Here is a 22142-nt window from a genome sequence, read left to right as displayed (position 1 = left end):
TATGGGGTGGGGGTGCCTGGTCTGGTCTAGGTGGGTGCTACATGTCTAAGTAACATCCACACCAATGAATGCCAGGTCCAAAAGTTTCCCAGCAGAACATTGAATTGTCACAAGATGGTAATGCAGTTCTCTTTATTTACCAATGTTGAGGCTGACTGGCGTATATCCAACATTTAAAAGCATCTGAACTCACCAAATAGAGTCCTCAAAAATAAACGTGTACTTTCCAGGATGCTTAAAACTAAACTACACCCATCAGAAATGATGCCTGCATAAGTCATGAGTTCCCAAAATCTCAAATGACTACAGAATCGTCCACTGAGCATTTCCGAAACAACCTCAACACCATACTTTAGTTGATTTATCACACCAAGCAGCGCGTAATCCATTTGACTTCATTAGTAATTTCCTTTAATTTTATCTGAAGCAGCCAACGGAACGAAATAAAGACTGAATAAACCCTTAAGTGCACTCAGAGTTAGTTCTCCTGTGGCGTATTTGAGAAGGCCTGTGTTTGTCTAACGATTTTGGTTTGGAGATTTTGGGGGAAATGAGTCGGATGGGGTTGAAGAGGTTGTTGTCTCCCTCAGGAGCGTGAGGAGGTTTCTCAGAAAAACACTGCCAGTCACGTCTGGCCCTCTGTGGACAGTAAATCACGCTCTTTGCCGGAGTGCTTCCGCACAGCCGCCCCAGCTCCCTCCTCAGCTGGAAAGGCAATACACCACGTACCCCAGGCGGTGGGACCACCCAGGAGGCATATGGGGTCACACACACACACACACACACACATCCACGGAAAAACAAATAAGCATGTGCTCGTACAATCGCAAACCCCCACAATCAAGCACATGTAGAGCAGATATACACATATATAAGCCAACGTGTTTGTCCTCGGGATGCGAGGTGGGCTGGTTTGTGGCGGTAGGGGTGAGGGGGCACAGGAATTTCACAACAAGTGGTGGTTCCAGCGGTTTCTCTCACTGGGATCTGAACACCACAAAAGACTCCCAACTTCCTCTCTGGCAAGTATCAAAGGATGTTTGACCCGTCCGTGCTCAAGAAGGACCGCGGGGACGTGAAGGCGCTCCAAGAAAACATCTCGAAAAATAGTTAAAAACTCATTTAGGAAGAAATTATTCGCTAGGAGCTGAGGTTTGGGTAAAGTTCTGGAGCAAGGGCGGGGTCAAGACAAACAATGCGAGGCCCAACATGTACCTTAAGCTCAACAACAAACCATCATTCATATTTGTTTGCCTCTGGCCACGAGGCAAACCAAACTGCTAAAAGATGGTGAGCAATTTTGGGCCGGCTGCCATGTGCAACTGTGTTTTGCTTTCCCAAACGATGTTGTTTTCGGGAAGTGCAAAGAGGAACTCAATCCGGGGAGAAGCAGAGATGTTTTACGACATCTGATCTCACGAGTCGACGCTCTTAATGGTTTCTTTTTTCTATCAGAATCTATAAAAAAAAAATGCGTTTCAACGTGTCTGGACGCATTCTGACTTTATGTGTGACAGTGTTTACTCGCCTGCTTCTTTGCAAACAGCTGCGAGGTCCGCCCCCACGTATCCATGAGCAGCGTCCGCCAGCTGCGTCAGCTCCTCGGCGGTGGCGCTGCACGGTACAAAACTCAGCTGCTTCTGCAAAATGTCCGCACGCTCGGCGCTACTAGGAACCCCCACCTGCCAACGACAAGAGATCATGGAAGGGCGTGTTTTATTCAGGAAACGTGACAGAACAGGAAGTGACCGTCGTCTGAAATGGTCAAATAAAGTATAAAAAAAACACTGCAATCTACTTTGGCTACGGCGTGCTAGCGGCAATCTCCATGGCTGAAAAATGAGCCACAAATAAACTGGCCACATGAGGTTGGCTTCAACAGGGAGAATAAAGATGGACGCCATGACAGCTCCTCTAAAGTGAAGCCAAAGCAAGTACAGCTCCCCCTGGTGGCTGGCTGCAGTATAGCTCATAAGCTCCGCCCCCTCCACGTTAGCGGACGGGACTTGGGCCAAGCTAAGATGTATGTTCAAGTGTCAGTTTTCGTGAGAAGTTTTGCTTTAGTTATACAGAAGCAGGATGTGACATCATAATGACTCACAGACGCCGTGACAACCGACAAAGCAGTCCCGTAGGAGCGTGAGAGTACGGATGCTAACAGTACTGAAAGACTCTGGCTCCAAACTCACAAGCTGGCGTCGCCCGTATCCGTAGAATTCTAGCGTGAGTTTGACCAATAGGAGGAAGTGGAGGCATGTCGTCCATTTTTTATACAGACTATTGTTGTCATAGACCTCCATGTTAAAATATCCAACTTTACCCCAGAAATGTTTTGGTTTCTATGGGTAATTTCTTCATTTTTAGACAACCTTTTGTTTATTATATCAAGGGTTAAGAATATGCATAATTTAGGACGTGGCTGCTTTAAGTGACAGGTGGATGTCCCACGGGTTTCCATCTGTTTCCATAGTAATCACCTGTCCACCTTAGCTCCACCTTTTTTTTTTTTTTATTAGAGTTAGGAGGAGTCAGCCAAAGCCAAGACGGCGACTGCCACAGACGCCGCACTGAGCTTCAAAACCTCTCCACGGGAATCACACAGTCGAAGGCTGATACGCACCTCTAGCTCCTTATCAAAGCGTCCGGGCCTGCGCAGGGCAGGGTCGAGAGAATGGGGCCGGTTTGTGGCCCCCAGGACCAACAGCTGACCGGAGTGACCCTCCTAAAAAGGACAAGAAAGTAGAGCAGAGCAGAGTATTATTGTGCAGGCGTTAAATCGACTCCAGCTTATTTACAGTGCTGCACCCGGAGTGCAAAATAAAACAAAAGGGTATGAACACATACCTCCTGTTTAAGCTTCTCTAGACAAATATTAGACTTTAAAATATGTCTTATTGTTTTCAAATCCATGAATGGCTTCCTATATTGCTGACAAGGTAATAAGTAAAAGTCTCCTTTTCATTTTATCACCCACTTCTCCTTCGCGTTTCATTTTATTTTCGTATGTTTTCGTCATGCATCATTTTATTTTGAAGGACTCTACCTTTGCCATATGAAACGTACTATATAAATAAGCAAAAACATTTTCTTCGAATATCAGATTTGTTGGAGTTAGTAAATAGTTTTAACCATCCGTCAGCATTTCAATGGCACTGAAGGCAAGACAGGAGGATTCCTGTTATAATTTCTTTCAGAGGAAGCGGCCGGAATTGACCTGTTTTCTCGTTAACGCAGTTTCAAACTATAATGACATAAAAGTCTAAAAATAAAACACGATAAACCGTCAAACCGCTGCAGCCAAATCTGCTGCGTCGACTACACGTTAAGTTACATGTGAATTCTTGCCGTCGAGTCAGGAATATCGCATTTCCAGGCCGCCTGTGTAACTTCACGACCACAGCTCCGCGACTCTCTCTCTCTCTTCGTGTGCTTAACAACTTTTTTCCAAGCTTTGGAGGAGTCCTGACCCCGGGGCTGATGCTAAACTTGGCTCTGCGCTGGGATTTATGGGGTGGTCTGCCTGCAAGATGAGGAATATTTTTTTTCCACTTTATTTTTTTTTAAATACAGCGGGGAGAAGTGAAACACAAATAAATTACACTGCAAGCAAGAATGCCGAGGAGCAGGAAGTGCTTTCTCCACATTCCACAAACCAATCAGCACTGATGGTCTGGAGAACAGACAGGATCGGGCGGGGGAGTCGGTGCATCTGCGTAATATCACCAATCCACATGTGGGTTTCCCTGCCTCAGGACATGGAGATATACTTTGCTGATAAAGTTATGGCAAATTGGCATCTAATGGTGGGCTTGGGTGATTCGTTTCCCAGGCTCCCTTTGGGGGTGGGGGGGATGTGTGCGTCTGTGGTGGAGGGGGATCATCTTTTTTCTCATCAGGCACTAACGGAGAGGACAAACGACACTCCAGAGACCCAACCCACGGTGTCTGAAGGGCGTCCAGCGCGCAGAGATGGTTTCTGCATGACAATCTGCATTTCCAATGAGGACATGTCCTGAAGGAGCTTCGTCCTGCCGCTGGAAAGTCAAAGCCTGAGAGTCGTGTGTCTGCAGAACAAGCGGCGGTAAATGTAATGCTGGCCTTGTTGAAAATCCAAATAAACTGTTGCACTGATGGAACAAACAGGAGACGTGTTTATCGTTTTAAAGATGGAATAATAAGCAACATATGAAACCGGAAAAGTTGCTTTGTATTGTGAAGTGTGTCTCCAGTCCCACCTCAAGTAGTGCTCAAATAAACCTGCTAATAAGAGACTGTACGGAAAAGATCTGTCATTATTTGGGCCTCAGCGTTGGCTCCGGCGGCTTTTCCGACCGATTCAGCTTGTTGAATCGGAGGAGGATGAGATCGGCGAGAGAGATCTGATTGGCCGTTCAGCTTTGGCAAACCAACGGGCGAGAGGACACCCTTTTTAACCCTTTAAAACCGAATGTGGCAGCGGCACATTTGCGCAAGTGCACTTTGAATCACTTTAATTACGTCACGGTTTCTGAAAGCTGATACGCTGCACTGTACAGCAAACATGGTGTCATTACGGTAGTTTTACCTGCTCCTCTCCCAGGAGGTTATTCCACTCTTATAATAAGCAGTTAATTGTAAATAACTGCCAGATATTGAGAGTTTCCAGGTATTCTACACAGATAGGCAAAAGCACTTGCTCACAGCATGCCTTTTATAGTTACAATAAACAAAAAAGTGCAGGCGGAAAGTTTGAAGCTTAAAGGGTTAATCAGCATAATTCAGGAGAGGTTGGTAGTTCTTCCTAGCCTCGCACAGTAGAGCTCCCCCTGGTGGCTGGCTGCAGTATAGGTCATAAGCTCCACCTCCTCCATGTTAGTGGATGGGACTTGAGCCGGAACTAAAACACTAAAATAGACGTCAAATAATTTGTTTTTTAAGGATGGTTTCAGTCATTTCAGGTAGTTAATATAACGTTGATGAATGTTCAAGTGTCGTTTTTTTTTTTTTGGATGAGTTTCATTTCAGTTATTTTACCCTATAGAAACAGGATGTGACATAATGGTGACCACTCTGGCTCCAAACTGACAAGATGGCGCCGCCCGTATCCCGGGAAAATGCATCATGTTTGGCCAATACAAGGAAGTGGGGACACAAGGTCCATATTTATATACAGGTTATGTCTTTTGACATATGTACCACCAGCTGGTCACTGGCTGAGGTCTCCGTGGTGTGTTCAAGTGCAACTTTTTGATCCAGTCACATGAGATTTGTTCCTGGTAGGTCTTTGATTTTGCTTTGGTGCATCTACACCTGAACGCATTTTGTCAGGAGGGCACAGACTCTTAGACACTTACCGAACCAATCCCGTCCATCAGAGTCAGGAGAGAAGCGACGACTCTCTTCTCCACCTCGTTCTGAGCTCCATCCCGCTTCGGGCACAAAGCATCGAGCTCGTCGATGAAGATGATCGCAGGCTGCCTGTCAAACCAGAGAGACGAAGTGAAAATCTAATGTGCGACAGGAAGTATAAATGCTATAGTTTTAGACTTTTATTTATAAAGATAAATTCAGCAACTCAGCACTAATTTATGAGAAGAGCCAGGGGGATTGACGAACCTCTGAGACGCCTCGGTGAATATCTGCCTCAGCCTCGCCTCAGTTTCACCATAAAATCTGCAATGACACAACGCAACGTGTCTCTTTTAGTTCAATAAATCGAAAAAGATGAGAAAAATAATGCCAAGTTATCTAACATGACCGTACTTGCTCACGATCTCCGGGCCATTTATCACCACCATGTGAGCTCCGACCTCGTTGGCTATGGCTCGTCCAATCATCGTCTTTCCTGTTCCGGGCGGACCATACAGAAGAACTCCTCTTGGAGGTGGGATCCCTGTTTGGGTAACGGAATTTAGTTTTATGTTTGATTTTTAAGATTTGCTGAATATTGCTGTACGCGCTGGATTACCATAGTTGGAAAACAGCTCAGGGTGTTTCAGAGGAAGCTCAATTGTCTCTCTGATGACATCCAACTGGCTGCTGAGACCTCCGATCATGCTGTACGTGACCTTCGACCTTTTAGCCTCCGCGTCTGGATCTGCCTGCCCTGCTCTGCCTCTAAAACTGACTTTGGTGGAGCATGAGAGGCAGTAGAACGTGTCAGTACTCAAAGCACCAGCAGAGGGAGCTGTTGGGACCCCCTCTGCCTGCTCTGTGCTGAGTGAGCTCTCCGGACTGAGAGGCGTCTCCCCTTCTGAGGGATTCTGGGAGTTGTAGGAAGGAGTGCAGGGAGCAGCGGGCGAGGAGAGTGAAAGCAGGTGGGCCGGTCGCAGCGGGGTGCTGGAAGCGGGGCCGGGCGCTCCGGGCGTGCGTGGTGGCGCCTCGTCGTCGTTGTCATCCACCGTCAGCATGCTGAGCTGCAGGGAGAGGTCAGCCGACGTAGAGTTCATCACAGAGGACTCCTCTGCGTCAGGGCCCGAGCCCGGGTGAGGAGCCGGTCTCTGGAGGGTGGCGCCATCCTCCCCTTTTATGGTCTCGACCAGGAGGCTGCACGAGCGGCCAAAGTAGCTCAGTGTGAGGACGTTTCCTGGTAGGATGATGTTCCCGTCTAGTTAAGAGACAGACAGTAGTTATTTCAGCAAAAGAATGATAATAAAATGTGAATTTACCGTCCTGAATGAGGGGAATGAATGGTTAAAATCAAAAGAACTTATTTGTGAAGCATTTAAAGGACAAAATCATGTGTGTTCAAATACATATGCTTCCTACTTGCCATGCTTATAAAGTCAAACTTACCCAAAGACCTCAGAAGGAAGTTCTTAAAGTCGTCCGTTTCTAATGTGTCGTCTTTTGACCTGGATAAAAGTTAGATATGAAGTTAGATGTGATGTGAAAATCAGCTGAACGTTGTTATTTTTATTTTCTGAAATTTGAACTGCAGTTACAAGCTGCAACCAGCAGATGGCAGCATTTACCTTCAAAACACAGCAAAGAAACAAGTAATGAACTAGTGTGAAGCTCCAGAATATTATTAAAACGGCTTTGTGCTGATTTTTCATAAATTAGGTTTTATTCTTATATTAAGACAATTGCTGTTTTATTTTTCAATATAATGTACACTTTTAATGGCAATACAGAGGAATAAATAGCTTTCTAAAAGAGTTTCAACAGGAATACTTTTAATGAATTTAGGATTTATTGCACCACAGTTAATTAGACTGCATTTGTTTTTTTAGTTAATGAAAGTTGGACGGACTCTCACCTGTTAGAGAGGAGCACCTCTGCAGCCTGAAGCACAGGACCCGTCAGCGGGTGCAGCGCCACCTCGTCCCCAGACTTGACTCTCAGATTGTTCTGTGCACACTTCTGGAGGCCGACTTTTCCTCCCGGGAACGAGGCGACAGGCCAACCCAAGCACACCTGACGGAGAGAAGAAGTACAATAAAGAAAAAGAATAAGTGGTGAAGATAATTAGCTGTCGGATAAAGGTTAAGAGAGGAGGGTACCTCTTGTTGTCCTGTGGGACTTGTCAGCAGCACTGGTCTCCCGATGCAAACGCCGGCTGACTTCATTGAATTGAGGCCGAGCTGAGCCAAAGTCGATCTGCAGCTTTTGGGCGTCCTGTCATCAGCTGTGAGGAAGATTTATCAAAAATATGATTAGTCTAGAAAGATATTAAACACGCATTTTAATGTAAACGAAGTAAAAGGTTTTGCAGCCTGTCCAGGTGATGCTCAGCCTTATTAATATCTGAATGAGTCAATTATAGCATCACATTTTGTTTTAAATATTAGCCATGTGGACATTTAAACAGCTATAACCATTCCTCCTGCAAAAAAAACAAACCTAAAACAAAGGCATGCAGGCCATGACCAACTTTGTCAGGTGCAACAGTTTAAAAGGAAACAGAGGAAACTTAAAACTTCAACCAAAGGTGCAGACAGCGCAAGATAATACCCAACAGTTTACACCTAGCCTCCACAATAAAGGACGTCCAGAAAGCCTAAACCCAGCTGATCACCTAAAGAGTGAGGCAGGTTCACTTCATTATCCAAATCCGTGGGAAGGGTGATGAACACTTTACACACCATCATTCCTCCCATTCAGAAAAAAAAAAATAAATCTAACGTTCATAAATAAAACTTACCCTAACCCTGATTCTTTTAAAATCGTGATTTGTTTTAGATACTATGTTGTCTGTTTGGGTGACGATGACCTGGGCTAAATTAATGTTCCTCTGGAGACAATTAAGAGCATCTTTCTAATTTGGGATTCAGAAATCAGATTAAGCCAGATCAAGAAGATGAAGTGTTTTTGGTTTCATTTATTTCTTTATGTTTTCCCTGCAGGAGGAAAGAAACACAAAGAGATGAACCCACAGTGGGGATGTTTACATCACTACAGCAGCAGATGGAGGAGTGTATCACTCCCACTCATCCAGAGCTGTCCTCAGCTGAGCGCACGCGTTATTGCACATTAAAAACATGAGAATTACATCCTAAAAAGAGAGATTCAGAGATTAATTTGTCTGTCATCACCCAACCTTGGTGATCAGCCTCTACTTTAAAGAAAGAAAACAGTGTCTCATCAGGACCAGCATCCAGCAGCATCAGTGAGTGCAACAAGGACCGTGGCAGGTAGCTTCATTTGTATGTTGAACCGTTAAACGTACCAAATTCTTACCCTTTTCTATGAAATCCATGACAGTGAATGAGTTGCAGTTGGAACTTTTGCCGCTTCTTCCATCGGAGCCAGGGGTCTGCAGGCCCGAAGAGTCGCTGGAGCCCTCCTTCAGTAAGAGGGAACCATCTCCTTCACTCGCTCTTTTAGATTTGCTTTTATTTTTCTTCGAAGACATGATTTAACAGCGAAAATCGTCTCCACGTGAAAGTGCAGACATGTGTAAACACGGAGCGGCGTTGTAAACTTCCTGGTTAAAGTTTAGCCCCGCCTCCTTTTACCGTAAAACATAGTAGCGTCTTTGATTGAGGTTTTACGACAAGTGAAGTTATCGCAAAATAATAATAATACTCACATTGCATGGTTTAACATAACATTTAATTATAAATGTATTCATGATAAAGTAATAATTGACGTTTTTAATCGAAAAAAAGCTTAGGACAAGAGCATGGAACTAATTCGGTCTGGACAGAAAACAATTCAAAATTCCATAGAAAAACCCTGTAATTTTAGGTTTTCTTGAATACCAGCTAATAAAAACACTCATTTGTAGTTTATTAAAGATATAGCATACACTAGTATGATGCAGCCTTATATTCGGCATACATATAAAACGCTTAACAGCCTTGTCTTAACTAGTTTTCCACTGATACCTACCTGATGTATTACTAGCTTTTTGCGGCAGTTGACTCACTGGGGGGCTAATTAATCCATAATAATAGTCTGGTAGTTAACTGATTTAAACATCTGAGCTGGGAGATTTCATAGCCGAATTTATCATTACGCATTGGCGATACTTAATGCTAATGTCGAGGAACGGCTAACTTGCTAAAAAAGCTAAATTTGCTAAATTTGCAGATATGTGAATGAAGTCTGTCGGGTGACGGCTACAGAGCTAGCAGTTTTGTAGCTAGCTATTCTTCGGGCTCTTTTTATGTAGCCATTACGGTATTTATGCAACATCCAGAACGGATTTTACGTAACTGTACCGGACAGCTGAGGCATGCCGGTTGGAAACTGAATGTACTCAACATTAAAAACTCTTGTTTTAGTTGTTACTGTAACATGGCTGGCTGCGCCTTCGTTTCCAGGCTTTTGCCTCTGGTGAGGGGACGGTTTTGCGGTAACCTGTCACGTCCCTCTCGCTCAGCTGTCCGTGCCTTTGCCTGCACCGTGACCGGCTCTCAGCTGCACGGCGTGCAGGGAAGCAGCGCCTTGACGGGCAAACTGGACCGATTCGGTGGGGTGACGGTGAACCTGGCCGAGACGGGACTGCCGGAGGACATCAGCGAAAGCTCATTCAGCAGATTACTGCGAGGTTTGCACGATGATTGGATTAGATTCAACTTTACTGTCACTGCATATAGTATGAGGGCATGCAGGAACAGATACAGTTTGACAGCTAACCAGAAGTGCAGATAGCAGCAGGTGCAAAAAGAACAAAATAATAAGATGCAAGCTAAGAATACTGTATATAATAGTGTTATAATAGTTTATACATTAGTAGTATAGACAGCACAGGATGTACAATACACACACATACATAATTCATTCATTCATTCATCTTCTGTACCTGCTTATTCCTGTTAAGGGCAAGTACATAATGAATAATGTAATTAAATATATTAAAACAAGCTTATACAAGAGCAACAGGACTTGAATAATTTCCTGAAGGCGTTTCCTTAGGTTAGTTGAGGTTTAAATAATGAATAATAAGATGCCAAAAGATGGTTAACTCTGTTAGATTCTAACAGATCCTCTCTGGATGAACACCTCCACACAGCCGTGACAATCAGCCCCTCATTTAAATTCAATCTGTCCCACCTGTGGTGCAGCTGGACCAGGTGTTTCGTCCAAGCAGCTTCTTCAGTTTTAAAAGACCGGCGGTGAGCGCTTGGAGTTTAAATAATAAATAAGAAACCCTACGTGTCCTTGTGCACTTGTTTCAACTTGTTTTTTTGGATATAAAATGACCTGGATGAACTTTCACAGACTATCTTATTAAACATATGCAGTACAGAATGTACAACATATAACATGCAGTGCCTTGCTATTAACAATAATCCCTCTCTCCCCGCTGTACTGTAAGTTTATTGTATAGATAATTAGGAGTGTTTTAATGAAAGCATCCACTAAAACAAGCTTGCGTAGCATCCATCCATCAAAATGCATTGTGAAATTATTTTGTGATTTCCACTGATCTCCGCTCTCTGCCCATTTGCTCGACCGGTTCTTCCTGCTCCTGTGCAATCCCTCCGTCCTCTCCTTCCTCCCAGTTCCTTGCACTGATGCTCACACACACGAACCTGATTGATTTTAACTAGAAAGTAAATAATCTGCTGATAATTAAGCCAATTAAATATTTTTGAGGCAAGTTAGAAGGAGATTGAGGAAAATCCACGAATGATCTTGACTTTGACTACCTGTCCACTTTGTCTCTCTCTGGTTTTTGGATGTACCATGTCTTTCATGAACCTTAGAAAACATAACAACCAAACCCGATTTACTACCCAATAATTTAATCCATAGCAATTGATAAGGATATTCTGACTGACACTGGTGATGACTTGAGTATCAAATCTTTATTTGGGAGTTTTTTCAAGGGTCTTTTAAACAACATCACTGATTTTTAGATTATTATCAGCCATACATAGATAACTATTTCTTAATTTATCCTGCATGGGGCAGTTGTGTCTTCCTTAAAGGGAAAATGATCAGTTAAAGTGTCTATCCTCTACTCTGCCTCTTCCAGCAGGCAGTGTCTGCTGTTTGTCATCCTTTCTTATCTGTTTAAATGTCACATCTCCTCTTTAGAATCCAATTTAATGTATTTTTAAAAGCTTGGTTCCTGTTTCTTTGTGCGCTTTTATTGTTTAATAGGAGAAATACGTCATGGAGAGAACGGATTTAAAAAACAAAACAAAACAACAAAAAAAACATGCTTCTTGTTAACTCCACAGATTCTTTGGGCCAGTGGAAAGCCGAGGGGAAGGTAGCGGTGTGGCTTCGGGTGCCCATCTCGCTGAGCCGGTGCGCAGCCGCCGCCTCGGCTCACGGCTTCAGCTTCCATCACGCCAGGAACGACCACGCCGTCCTGGCTCTCTGGCTCGGGGAAGGGGAGAGCAGACTGCCCGGGTTTGCAACTCACCAAATCGGAGTGGCAGGTAGAGATTTCGGTCCTGAAACTAGAAAAGTCAAAACACATGCCACATATTCTCTATTACTAATCGGTTATTGACTATAATCCATGACCTCCTTATTGAAAAATACAGTGTAATCAACTCGTCTTCAATACAGTACATATTATAGTTATACTTAAAAAAATGTCAAATATCAATATAACATTTAACTGTCCTGGAAGTCAGACAAATATCCTCACCTTTTTCCTACTCTCACCTTCCTATGGGACGGGAACGGTTGTCAGTGGCAGTCCTGTTTTTAAGGCGTCAAATAACTAAAATGAACATTCTCAGACTCAAAAAATGGGCCCTTGAACCTACATCAGCGTTATATTCACATTCTAAAATGATAGAAACCATCTTTGGAGGAAGAAAATATGTATTTGACGTCCCATCCACTAACATGGAGGAGGTGGAGCTTATGACCTATGCAGCAGCCAGCCACCAGGGGGAGCTCTACTTGCTTTGGCTTCACTTTAAAGGAGCTGTCATGGTGTCCGCTTTTAATACAGTCTATAGTCACGTCATCTGAGCTCTGTGGAGTTCAATTAGTTTACATCGAAGTGGCTCTGATAGGTTGTATAGGTTGAGGCATGCCACAAAATCAAATATAAATAAAATATTACCAGGCACATACTCTGATAAGAATTTAATAAACATACTGTGCAGCTTTAGTTTATTAATCAACATCTCAACAGATGCTTTACCCAAAAAAACTAATTTGATAACTGATTAATTAGTCATTTGTCGTATTTCCAATCAAAAACTCTTAATGTTCTTTAATTTCAGGCGTTATAATGTGAAGATTTGGTGCTTTAATCCGTCTTTACAAATGTAAAACTGAGTATTTTCAGGATTTAGACTGATAATCAGACAAATCAAGACATTAGAAGATGTCGCTTTGGGCTCTGGGAAACTGCGATCACAGATTTTCATTAAATTAACTGAGAAATTAAACAGATTTTCTTAAGAAACGTGGTACTTATTTAACATTGTGATAAATCTAACCCTCACTGATTTGACCTGTCGACGCTCGTATTCTGTAATAACCAGGAATAAAACACCTCATACAGCCACGTCAGTCTGAACAAACTAACTCGATAAGAAGGAATCTTTAACCAGATTTAGAGGGATGATGTAAACCACAGAAAAAATATTAGCTCCTTATAACGATGTAAACACTTGATATGATCATTTCCCTCCAGCTGGAATAAATATGTACTTTCTGAGCGTGTTTGCTGTTTGCCCCAGGTGAGGTAAACATCAGGTTACGGGATGAGTTTCCCAGAGGGACAGAAACACGGAGGCAGTTAAACAACCGGCCGCTTTAAAAAAGTGAACGAAGCTGGAATGGAGGTGGGCAGCGACGTTGCATCACCACTTATTAATTCCTTGATTTGAATCAGGGCTTCACAGGTTAGGAAAAGAGTCTGACACACGGTGTGGAGGTTTGTTTTTCAACCCTGGCTCATTTTCACTCACGCAAATGGAAATTCACTCAGCGGGACGTTTAAAATGTGGAGAGAAGACCAACAGGAGGAGGAGTTGGCAGCCTCCGTGCGCTGGCTTCACGACTGTCCAGCAGAGGGCAGACCGCCATTTGTGCCTTAACTCAGTCAAGAGAAGGGGGGGGGGGTGCAGTTGAAGCATGTCGGGACATGTCCAGAGCATCTATCGGTGAAGAACGGAGATCAGAAAGTCCCTTCATTTTTTCCAGAATTGTCTCTTTCACTATATAACTCATGTTTGATGATGAAACTAGGGTCAGGAATTTGAAATACACCGTCCTAGGCTCACAAAAACGGAAACAACACACACACACGCACACTAAGGCCACAAGGTTGGAAAGGAGTCAGTTACATCCTTTCAGAGCTGGATCTTGATCCTCACTAACATCACTGCAGTGAAGCCACTAGTTAAAGCTTTTATATGGAGGTCAAAGTAACTTTAATTAACTGTTACACAACTAAAAAAAAAAGAAAAATGTACATGTGTCTTTCTCATTAGAGAACTGCTGCCACATTAAATCTTCTTCCACTAGCAGGAGCATCCATAGTAAACCAGTACCTGTCTCCTTTGCCGTATACTTTCTCGCTTGTTTGCTGTAAATTAAGCTAACATGCTAACAGTGCAAAAAAACAAAAATAAAATAAAAATGTCAGCTCCTCAAGTGTCCACTCCAAAAAGTTGTCTCCGCTCATGAAAAGTGTACGAGGGATGACATTATGACACGTAATTTAGGGTTTGGCCGCTTTGAATGACAGGTGAGTCTTGTCTCAGGTTGCTAGCCGCCTGCCTAGCTCGACTCACGCTCCGCCTGTTTGACCATTTTTGAATTAGTCAGGTGTCAGTTGGCGTCGTCCATAAGTTTACTAAAACGCCTCTTTGGGAAACTTACAGGAGACTCTTTGAGCAGCTGACCCGGTGGAGTGTCCCTGATAAATAAACCCTGCAGCAGTTTAGCATCGCACTGAGCTCTCTGGCCAACTATATATAATATATATTATATATTATACTAAAAAAAAAATGTCATCTCAACTATAAGCTTACAACTGAAGTTCAACTTTACACAGACTTTTAACATATAGAGAGTAAAGGAAATTAGTTTTGTCTCATAAATATACAAATTAGGATTATTACTGTGAGTCATGGATCATGTAGTGACTCATGGAAACTATAATGATTTTATGTCGCTCTATATTTACTCTTCTCTGTACCATCTGCCCTTCTACAGTATTATATAATGTGATGTTCTTGAATATCAACATTAAAAGCTACGCAGGCCGCAACATACACCGATCAGCCACAACATTAAAACCACTAACAGGACAAGTAAATAACATCGACCATCTTGTGACTATTCAGTGTTCTGCTGGGAAACATTTGGACCTGGCATTCATTCATTGGTGTGGATGTTACTTAGACATGTAGCACCCACCTAGACCAGACCAGGCACCCCCACCCCATAGCAATGACACTCCTTGATGACAGCAGGACGCAACCACAAAAACACTTTAGGAACAACTCAAAAAAAACATGAAGAACAGCACAAGGTGTTGACCTGGACTCCAAATTCACTAGATCCCAAACTGATCAAGTATCTGTGGGATGATCCACAGAGGCCCCTCCCCTCAAAGGCCCCCCCCCACACACACACTAACATCATTGTGTTGCCAGACACCACAGGACACCCTCAGAAGGCCCATGTCCATTCTCTGATGAGTCACAACTGTTTTGGAGGCACAAGGGAGACCTACGCAATATTAGGAAGGTGGTCATAATGTTACGCCTGATCAGTGTATACGTAATATAATTGCAAAACCGACAAGTAATAGAAGAAAAATGTCCAGCTGTAACCTCATAACAGTTTTTCACTCCCGTCCCCTCTGATCATTGCTCCTCCTGGTCTCGTACTTTAATTCTTTTTTTTTTTTTTTTCTCCTGCTCCTCTCGAGCATTTTGACTCCTGGACTGAACGCTACATAATGATAGCTTCCCTTTCGCAGAAACCAGCCTTCCTCCTCTGCCATATGGCACTGGGATCTGGGATGACATCAATTTCCACTTGGAAGTCCAAGTCAGACCTTGCAGACGACCCATCCCTCTTTACACATCTGCGACATTTATTCAAGGAGCCTCGTCCCGGTCGGGGCAGACGCAGCCACCGGAAAAGAAAGTGGCTCGTTTTCCCTCCTCCTCCTCCTCCTCCACCCCCTCCTCCTCCACCTCCTCCTCCTGAGCCGTCATCAACATAGCTGCCTCTCTTAGTCACTACCTGCTGAAAGCATCTACTCAAACAGTAGAAGAAAAAAAAAAAAACATTAAATGTTGTCGAGGGATGTTCACATCACTTTCATTACGGCTGAGTCACCCAGACTTTTGTTTATTTCTAGGAAGTAAAGAATTCTGCTTTTCCACATAAATAAGTTTATTTTAACCCCTTGTGATCGGACATGCTCCGGTTTTCATTCAGAAGAATTGTAGTTGCGGTTTTAGCAGTGATTGTATACATGTGTTATTTGTACAGTAAGTGTATAATCGCGGGTGCTAAAGGCCACATGTTGGGGCAGCCACAATGGTTCAATCAGTGTCCTGGGGTGTTTTAGGTGCGACGACGGCAAGAAGCAACAGTTTGTTGGAAAACAATAATGGTGCGTCACTTACAAACATAGGCCTACTGTAGCTAGACCCACTGCGTGATATCTTTTCAAGCCATAGACTGTAAATAAAGATGTACAGCGGAACAGCTCCTCTAAAGTGAAGCCAAAGCAAGTAGAGCTCCCCCTGGTGGTTGGCTGCAGTATAGGTCATAAGCTCCACCTCCTCCATGTTAGTGGATGGGACTTGGGTCAAACTAAAACACAAAAATACACGTCAAATCATTTTTATTTATTTTTTTTCCAAGTATGTTTTCTGTCATTTTAGGTAGTGATATAATACTGATGCATGTTCAAGTGTCATTTCTTTGGATAAGTTTTGTTTTAGTTATTTATTTGACGCTATAGAAACAGGATGTGACGTAATGGCGACTACCAGTGGCGGGATACACAACCAAAACGAAAAAGGAGACACTTGTTAACAGCATCTATAATACTTGAAGTAAATTTTTGATTGATTGATTGATTGATTGATTGATTGTGTTTTGACCAGGTGCGGTTGTGGATGAGTCCAGAGGAAAAGTCCTCGTCGTGCAAGACAAAAACAAGGTATGTGTGATAGTTTGAACGTACTGTACTGCACACTGAAACCAAATTAAGTCTTGTACAGTTATTACATTAAATACACACAAATATTACAACATACAAACATATTTTACTTTTAGTAACTGTAAGTTGGAATTCAAGAGAAAACGAGATCTGAAAAATCTTACTTTTTTATAATTTTATATATAATATGTACATTATATATACATTGGTAAACATTTCCCTGGATACCGATCTGTCCATCGTCAGTCTGAAGCATCAGTTTATCATGCCGCTGCTAAAACTGTCTGTGATTAGTCGTGTTTATTTAGTTGCCTTGGTCGATCCAGACTTGGATGGAAAACCACACGGACCGTCAGCTCCTCTCACACTTAACATAGCTGAGGACAACATGGGCCGACCTTAAAGCAAACACGGTGTTTACAGGAGCTGAATGCGCTCAAACAGCCGCGTGTGTCAGCACAGAGAACCTGCTGTAGACCTGCAACAGGACTCTTTTCAAACCGCTTCTACACAGATTTGTTTTCGGTCCCTGCCTCTGATTTAGAAAAGTGATTGGGAACCAATTATGGGTTTTAAAGATGTGGTCTAACTCAGGCTAATATGAAGGAGGGAACAAGTCAAGTAGTAAGCCTCCTAAACTAAAGGAAAACCCTAAATTAATGGTTGATGATTGAAGTTGGAATAAAAGGACATTTCTGTCTAAATAAATGCAAAAAATATTGTTTCTTTAAACAGACAGAAATGTAATCAGTATATATGACTTCTCAAATGAAATGACTTGCTGTTTGTCTTTGTATTGCAACCCTGTAATTTAAATATTTTCGGGTTTGGACAGTTTTTTCTACCAAAAAAGTACTCTGTAGATGTCGTTTTGATATTTTCAGTGACTTCACAGATAATAGACAATACGTCTCCAACCTGAATGAAATCACTCTGATAAGATTCCACCTTCCAGCAGCGACCGTTTACATGGATGCTAAATAAACTGATCTGATATAGTGTTCACATCGCTGCTTGCCGCGGGCCGTCGACCGTGCAGAAAATATAACAATGCGGTCAGTTTTGTTATATTGAATCCGTTCAGTAGAAGGAGATCGAGACCAGGACGGAGCCACATTTTCAGCGCCTTGGTTTGTGTTTTGTTTGAACAGCTGTTTGTTTTGCTACATCCTAGGAGTAAACTCATCACGTCACCTGATGTTTACCCCACCTGAAGCAAACATGCTCAGTGTGAACAGATTTATTCCACCCAGAGAGAAACCATCGGATCATGTGTTTACATGGTTATGAGGAGCTGATATTTTCCTTTTGAACGGATTGCCAAAAGTTTTCATCACCCCCCTCAGTCTGATTGGACACTCCGTCTGTTCTGACTGTGGTCGTTACATGAGGCATCTTTATTCTGATTATTACAGAATATGAGCATCTCTGTAAAGGCGGTGACAACTCCGTAGTCTGACATGGAACTCTCCAGAAATGTAACTATGCACCGTGGCGTACAAACTGATTGTTTTGGATCAATAATGATGGAACACATCTAGGAAACGTTAAAGGGGAACTACTGTTTTTTACATCCTGGATCTATTTTCTGGCATAAAATATGATTGTTTACTCACCCATATAACTTTTGTGTAATTTGTAGTCGTTCGGGTGATATTTAGATCAGCGTATATCCATATAGTGGGAGTGACTGGGGCACCGAAACACAGCCTCTAAATTATGCATTATCTGCTGCGAAACTCGTTCATTTCACCAATATTTTGTTATGATACGCTAGTGCTGAGTCTGGAGCTAGTTTTTTGTAACATGGCTGAATATTTTTCTCATTCTGAGGTTGTGGACGAACCACAGCAGTAGCAAATTACAGGTAAACAAGCCAACCGTCACGGGTGCATGCGGCGCTCAGAGATGATCCATCATCCAGGTCAAAGACATCATCCGGGGTCTGTAGGTCAATCTACAGACCCCGAATGATGATAACAGGTAACTCTGGACTCAAGGGCAAATACCACTAGCGTATCATAACAAAATATTGAGTTTCGCGGCAGACAATGCGTTATTTAGAGGCTGCGTTTCGGTGCCCCAGTCACTCCCACTATAGGGATATACGCAGATCTAAATATCTCCCGAACGACTACAAATTTCACAAAAGTTATATGGGTGAGTAAACGATTGTATTTTATGCCAGAAATAAGGTCCAGGTTGTAAAAAAACAGTAGGTCCCCTTTAATTGAGGTGGTTCAGAGATACAAACGTTTGTACCACTCGTATTCTGCGAAATTTCAGCGAAAGCTTTAGTCGCTGTTGTTGAAAGTGAAGCAGGAAGTAGAAACATGAATTAACCCAACTGGCAAAAAAGACACAAAAAATCCAACTAGTGTTTGGGTGGTGTTTTTATCACCCAAACACTACAGAGCGAGCCAGACTGACAAGGCACAAGTATAAATGGCTTGCACCAGCGTAGGCTACGTACATTAGTTATGGCGTACCATAAATGAGCTTTAAGAGTTAAGTTTCATTCAGTCAGGGAGCTAGATTCATCATATTAAGTAGCCTTATTAGATCCCTGACAGTGTTAAATAAGACTCTTAGAAAGAGCAAATCTATTTTAAATCCGATTTTTATTGAGGGGGTTATGAGTTATTTTTATTCTGATTATTAGAGGAATATTATTGCACTTTGTGGTACTCTGTCGTCAGTCTCAATCTTCATCACATACTGTAGTTTTCATTCCATTTAACAGTATTTAAGTGTTCGTCGGCCTTTAATTGCACCCATCATGCAGCATTTGTCCCAGTCATGTAACTCTTGAGCGTATATAATGTGTCTCGATGGCTTTTATCCAGGAGCAGAGGGAAACATTTAGTGGCCTGGAAGTGTGGGAGTGTTTTATCTATCCTCCTCCTCCTCCTCCTCCTCCTCCTCCTCCACATTGAGACGTTTACTGGAAATGTGCTTTATAACAGTCTGGCCCTTTGGCAGCAGAGACTCTGTGATTGGCCGAGCTACTTCAGAACTTACTGAGGGGTTATGAACTTCCCGAAAAGAAACCAAGAGATTATCAATCACATAGAACAAATACAACCGACACTGCGGACTTAGGGTAATTTCACCCGTCAGGGAGCTGAATAAAGTCTCGGACAAGAGTGTTTAATTTAACCACTGAGTCGTCATTTCCTGTTAGATTCTTTCAGGAAGTATTTGCCAAGTATTATTTTCCTATTTGGCTCTGACAGCTCCTCCAGTGGGGACGAAACTATTCATTTTCAAAAAACAAAAAAAAAAAAAACACACAGCTATTACAGTTACACAAGATCTCTTTATTCCTTTCTACCAGCACATTTTCAGAAACAGCCTCCAAAAATATAGCAATTTGTTGTAAATACATGAATAAAAATATGGTGTAGTGCATTTTGTGTTCCTCAACGATTAAACATTACAATTAAATTTGTATTTCTGACAAATAAAAAGAAGCGTAGCATATAACAACATTTTTTCGGTAACTACAAAAATATATATACACAGACACACACATATAGACGTCATAATTTAACCAGCAGCATACTGTTATTAAATATTAATGATAAGTGGATTTGGAAGACACGCTTCACCACAGCAAAAAGTCTCCAGAGTTTAAAATGTAAAACATAAAATGAAAGGGTGCTCAGATCAGAGCATTAAACATGTTCCTTTAACCTTTAAGTATTAGCTCGGGTGCACGAGACGACGGCGTGATCAACTGCTGACCGTCGGTTTCTCAGAGACTTTTTACATTTACAGCAGTGCCATTTGTCACATCTGATGTTAAAATTTTGACTCTTGAATTTCAGACAAAGAATGCTTGGAAGTTCCCCGGCGGTTTGTCGGATCCAGGAGAAAATATCGGTGAGTGTCACGCTCGAAGGAGAAAATGAAATAAAAATTAAAAACCAATACAGTACATCCAGCTAAATCCTTGGCGTTCATATTTAAAGTGGCAATCTGGAAAGTTTTAATTTCAGGGAATATCTGTCGCCAAATGAGGCCAGTTGCATTTACAGTATTCAGAACTCAGTGTCTGTGGAGACGTCCAGATGGTGGGCGGAGCTAACTGAATGTGGAGGGTGGATCTCTGGCGTTACCACTTATCGCCACAGGTGGCGCCAAAGAGAAACTGAGATTTCCGAGATTGCCACTTTAAAGATGACACACATACATTCATTTGTACAAACGTGATGATATATATATATGCAAATCCTATCTCTCCAAATTCACCTTATTTAAAAAAAAATAATTAAAAATAAAAGCAGCTTTAAAGTTATATACATGATCCAACCCAGAAAGCAGCGTCGAATGTTTATTACAAAAAAATATACGTATTTTCCCTTTTCCCCCGCACATCTAAAAAGCAAGCTGATACTGACGAGAGAATATAAATACACTTATTATTTTGTTAGGATCTTTTAAATGCCTCCACGTATAAATGTTAATCTCTCTCAGGTGACACTGCCGTTCGCGAGGTGTTTGAGGAAACCGGCGTTCGCTCCGAGTTCAGATCTCTGCTCAGCATCCGGCAGCAGCACAACCACCCCGGCGCCTTCGGCATGTCGGACATGTACATCATCTGCCGACTGAGCCCGCTCACCTACGAGATCGACTTCTGCACTCAGGAGTGCCTGCGCTGCGAGTGGCTCGACCTGAGCGAGCTCGCCAAAACCAACGACACCACGCCAATCACCTCTCGCGTAGCCAGACTCCTTCTTCACGGAGTGGAGCAGGGCTTCGACAAGATCGACCTAGCCATGGAGGAGCTGCCCGCCGTCTACTCGGGGATGTTCTACCAGCTGTACCACAGACAGCTACCCACCGCTCTAAAATCATAGTTGCTAGCTATGCCTAACCATGGTCGTCAGTGTTACTCATATTTAAAGTGTATTTATGGCTGGACTGTTACGGTTGATAGGTGTTGAACAAAAAGCACACTGACTTTGTGGCTTTTTTACAAACACCACGGTACTTCAGGTGCTTCAGTTTCATACGGTTTATTCAACACCTTTTGGTGGCAATGTTCCACAACTGGAAACACTGGAAGTAATCTCATTTTTTTTAAAGGTTACTTTAAAATCTGCTGTATGATTATCGGGAACAAGTTAAGCTAAGTTTAGCTTGTTTTAGCTTGTTAACTCGCTAACCGCCAACTAGCTAATGGTGGTCTGGATTTGGTTATGGGCCTGAGATGAAAAATACCTCTACATGCAACTGGACAATCATACAACCAATCAGAGCAACGAATAATGTGATGTACGCTTCCCAACAAAGGCCTTAATTGCTGTCAACTGTTTGCCCGTAAAGTTATTTCACTGACACGGTAGTCTGGAGTCTCTCCCTTGGAAACTAATTCTGCTCCTGCAAACATCTACGGGGTCAATCAAATAATTTGGGTTGGCTTTATGCGATGATGGACAGAAGATTATCAGCGACATATTCATCGACAGTGAAATAACTTTAAAGGACAAACAGTCAACAGCAATTAAGGCATTTGTCGAGAATTAAGCTACGGCGGCAACGTAGACCCTAGCGCCGTAACTGACGTGCCCCTCCCCAGAAATGTAACTATGCG

General features: G+C 42.6%; 2 protein-coding genes across 2 annotated transcripts in view; one reads left to right on the top strand and one right to left on the bottom strand.

Annotated features, from left to right (window-relative positions):
• The window catches only part of afg2a (AFG2 AAA ATPase homolog A), a 40535-nt gene extending 31592 nt beyond the window's left edge, over positions 1 to 8943 (bottom strand). The window contains exons 1-10 of the mRNA XM_084550269.1: positions 8662 to 8943; positions 7485 to 7609; positions 7241 to 7398; positions 6775 to 6833; positions 5948 to 6586; positions 5743 to 5872; positions 5596 to 5652; positions 5334 to 5457; positions 2621 to 2722; positions 1529 to 1682 (exon numbers count right to left, since the gene is read on the bottom strand). Coding sequence (XP_084406395.1) covers positions 1529 to 1682; positions 2621 to 2722; positions 5334 to 5457; positions 5596 to 5652; positions 5743 to 5872; positions 5948 to 6586; positions 6775 to 6833; positions 7241 to 7398; positions 7485 to 7609; positions 8662 to 8836 — 1723 coding nt within the window. The 5' untranslated portion in view covers positions 8837 to 8943. The remainder of the gene's footprint in view (positions 1 to 1528; positions 1683 to 2620; positions 2723 to 5333; positions 5458 to 5595; positions 5653 to 5742; positions 5873 to 5947; positions 6587 to 6774; positions 6834 to 7240; positions 7399 to 7484; positions 7610 to 8661) is intronic.
• Positions 8944 to 9575: 632 nt separating this feature from the next.
• Positions 9576 to 21414, top strand: nudt6 (nudix (nucleoside diphosphate linked moiety X)-type motif 6). Its single transcript, XM_084550139.1, has 5 exons — positions 9576 to 9976; positions 11619 to 11822; positions 16488 to 16543; positions 20374 to 20428; positions 21023 to 21414. Exons 1-5 carry the CDS (start codon positions 9613 to 9615, stop codon positions 21403 to 21405), a joined length of 1062 nt encoding a protein of 353 aa, XP_084406265.1. The 5' UTR covers positions 9576 to 9612; the 3' UTR covers positions 21406 to 21414.
• Positions 21415 to 22142: the final 728 nt, after the last annotated feature.

This window comes from Chelon labrosus (genome assembly GCF_963514085.1).
Source record: "Chelon labrosus genome assembly, chromosome: 8".
NCBI classification, from domain to species: domain Eukaryota; kingdom Metazoa; phylum Chordata; class Actinopteri; order Mugiliformes; family Mugilidae; genus Chelon; species Chelon labrosus.
The sequence above is the reverse complement of the archived record's forward strand: the minus strand, read 5'-3'. Positions and strand labels throughout refer to the sequence as shown.

What these genes read in the sequence shown, in the direction of transcription:
- nudt6 (XM_084550139.1), top strand. Translation starts at nt 9,613, where the DNA reads ATGCAACATCCAGAACGGATTTTACGTAACTGTACCGGACAGCTGAGG. An exon ending in TCACCAAATCGGAGTGGCAG is followed by an intron (nt 11,823 to 16,487) that starts GTAGAGATTTCG and finishes TGTTTTGACCAG; the next exon opens with GTGCGGTTGTGGATGAGTCC. An exon ending in GGATCCAGGAGAAAATATCG is followed by an intron (nt 20,429 to 21,022) that starts GTGAGTGTCACG and finishes AATCTCTCTCAG; the next exon opens with GTGACACTGCCGTTCGCGAG.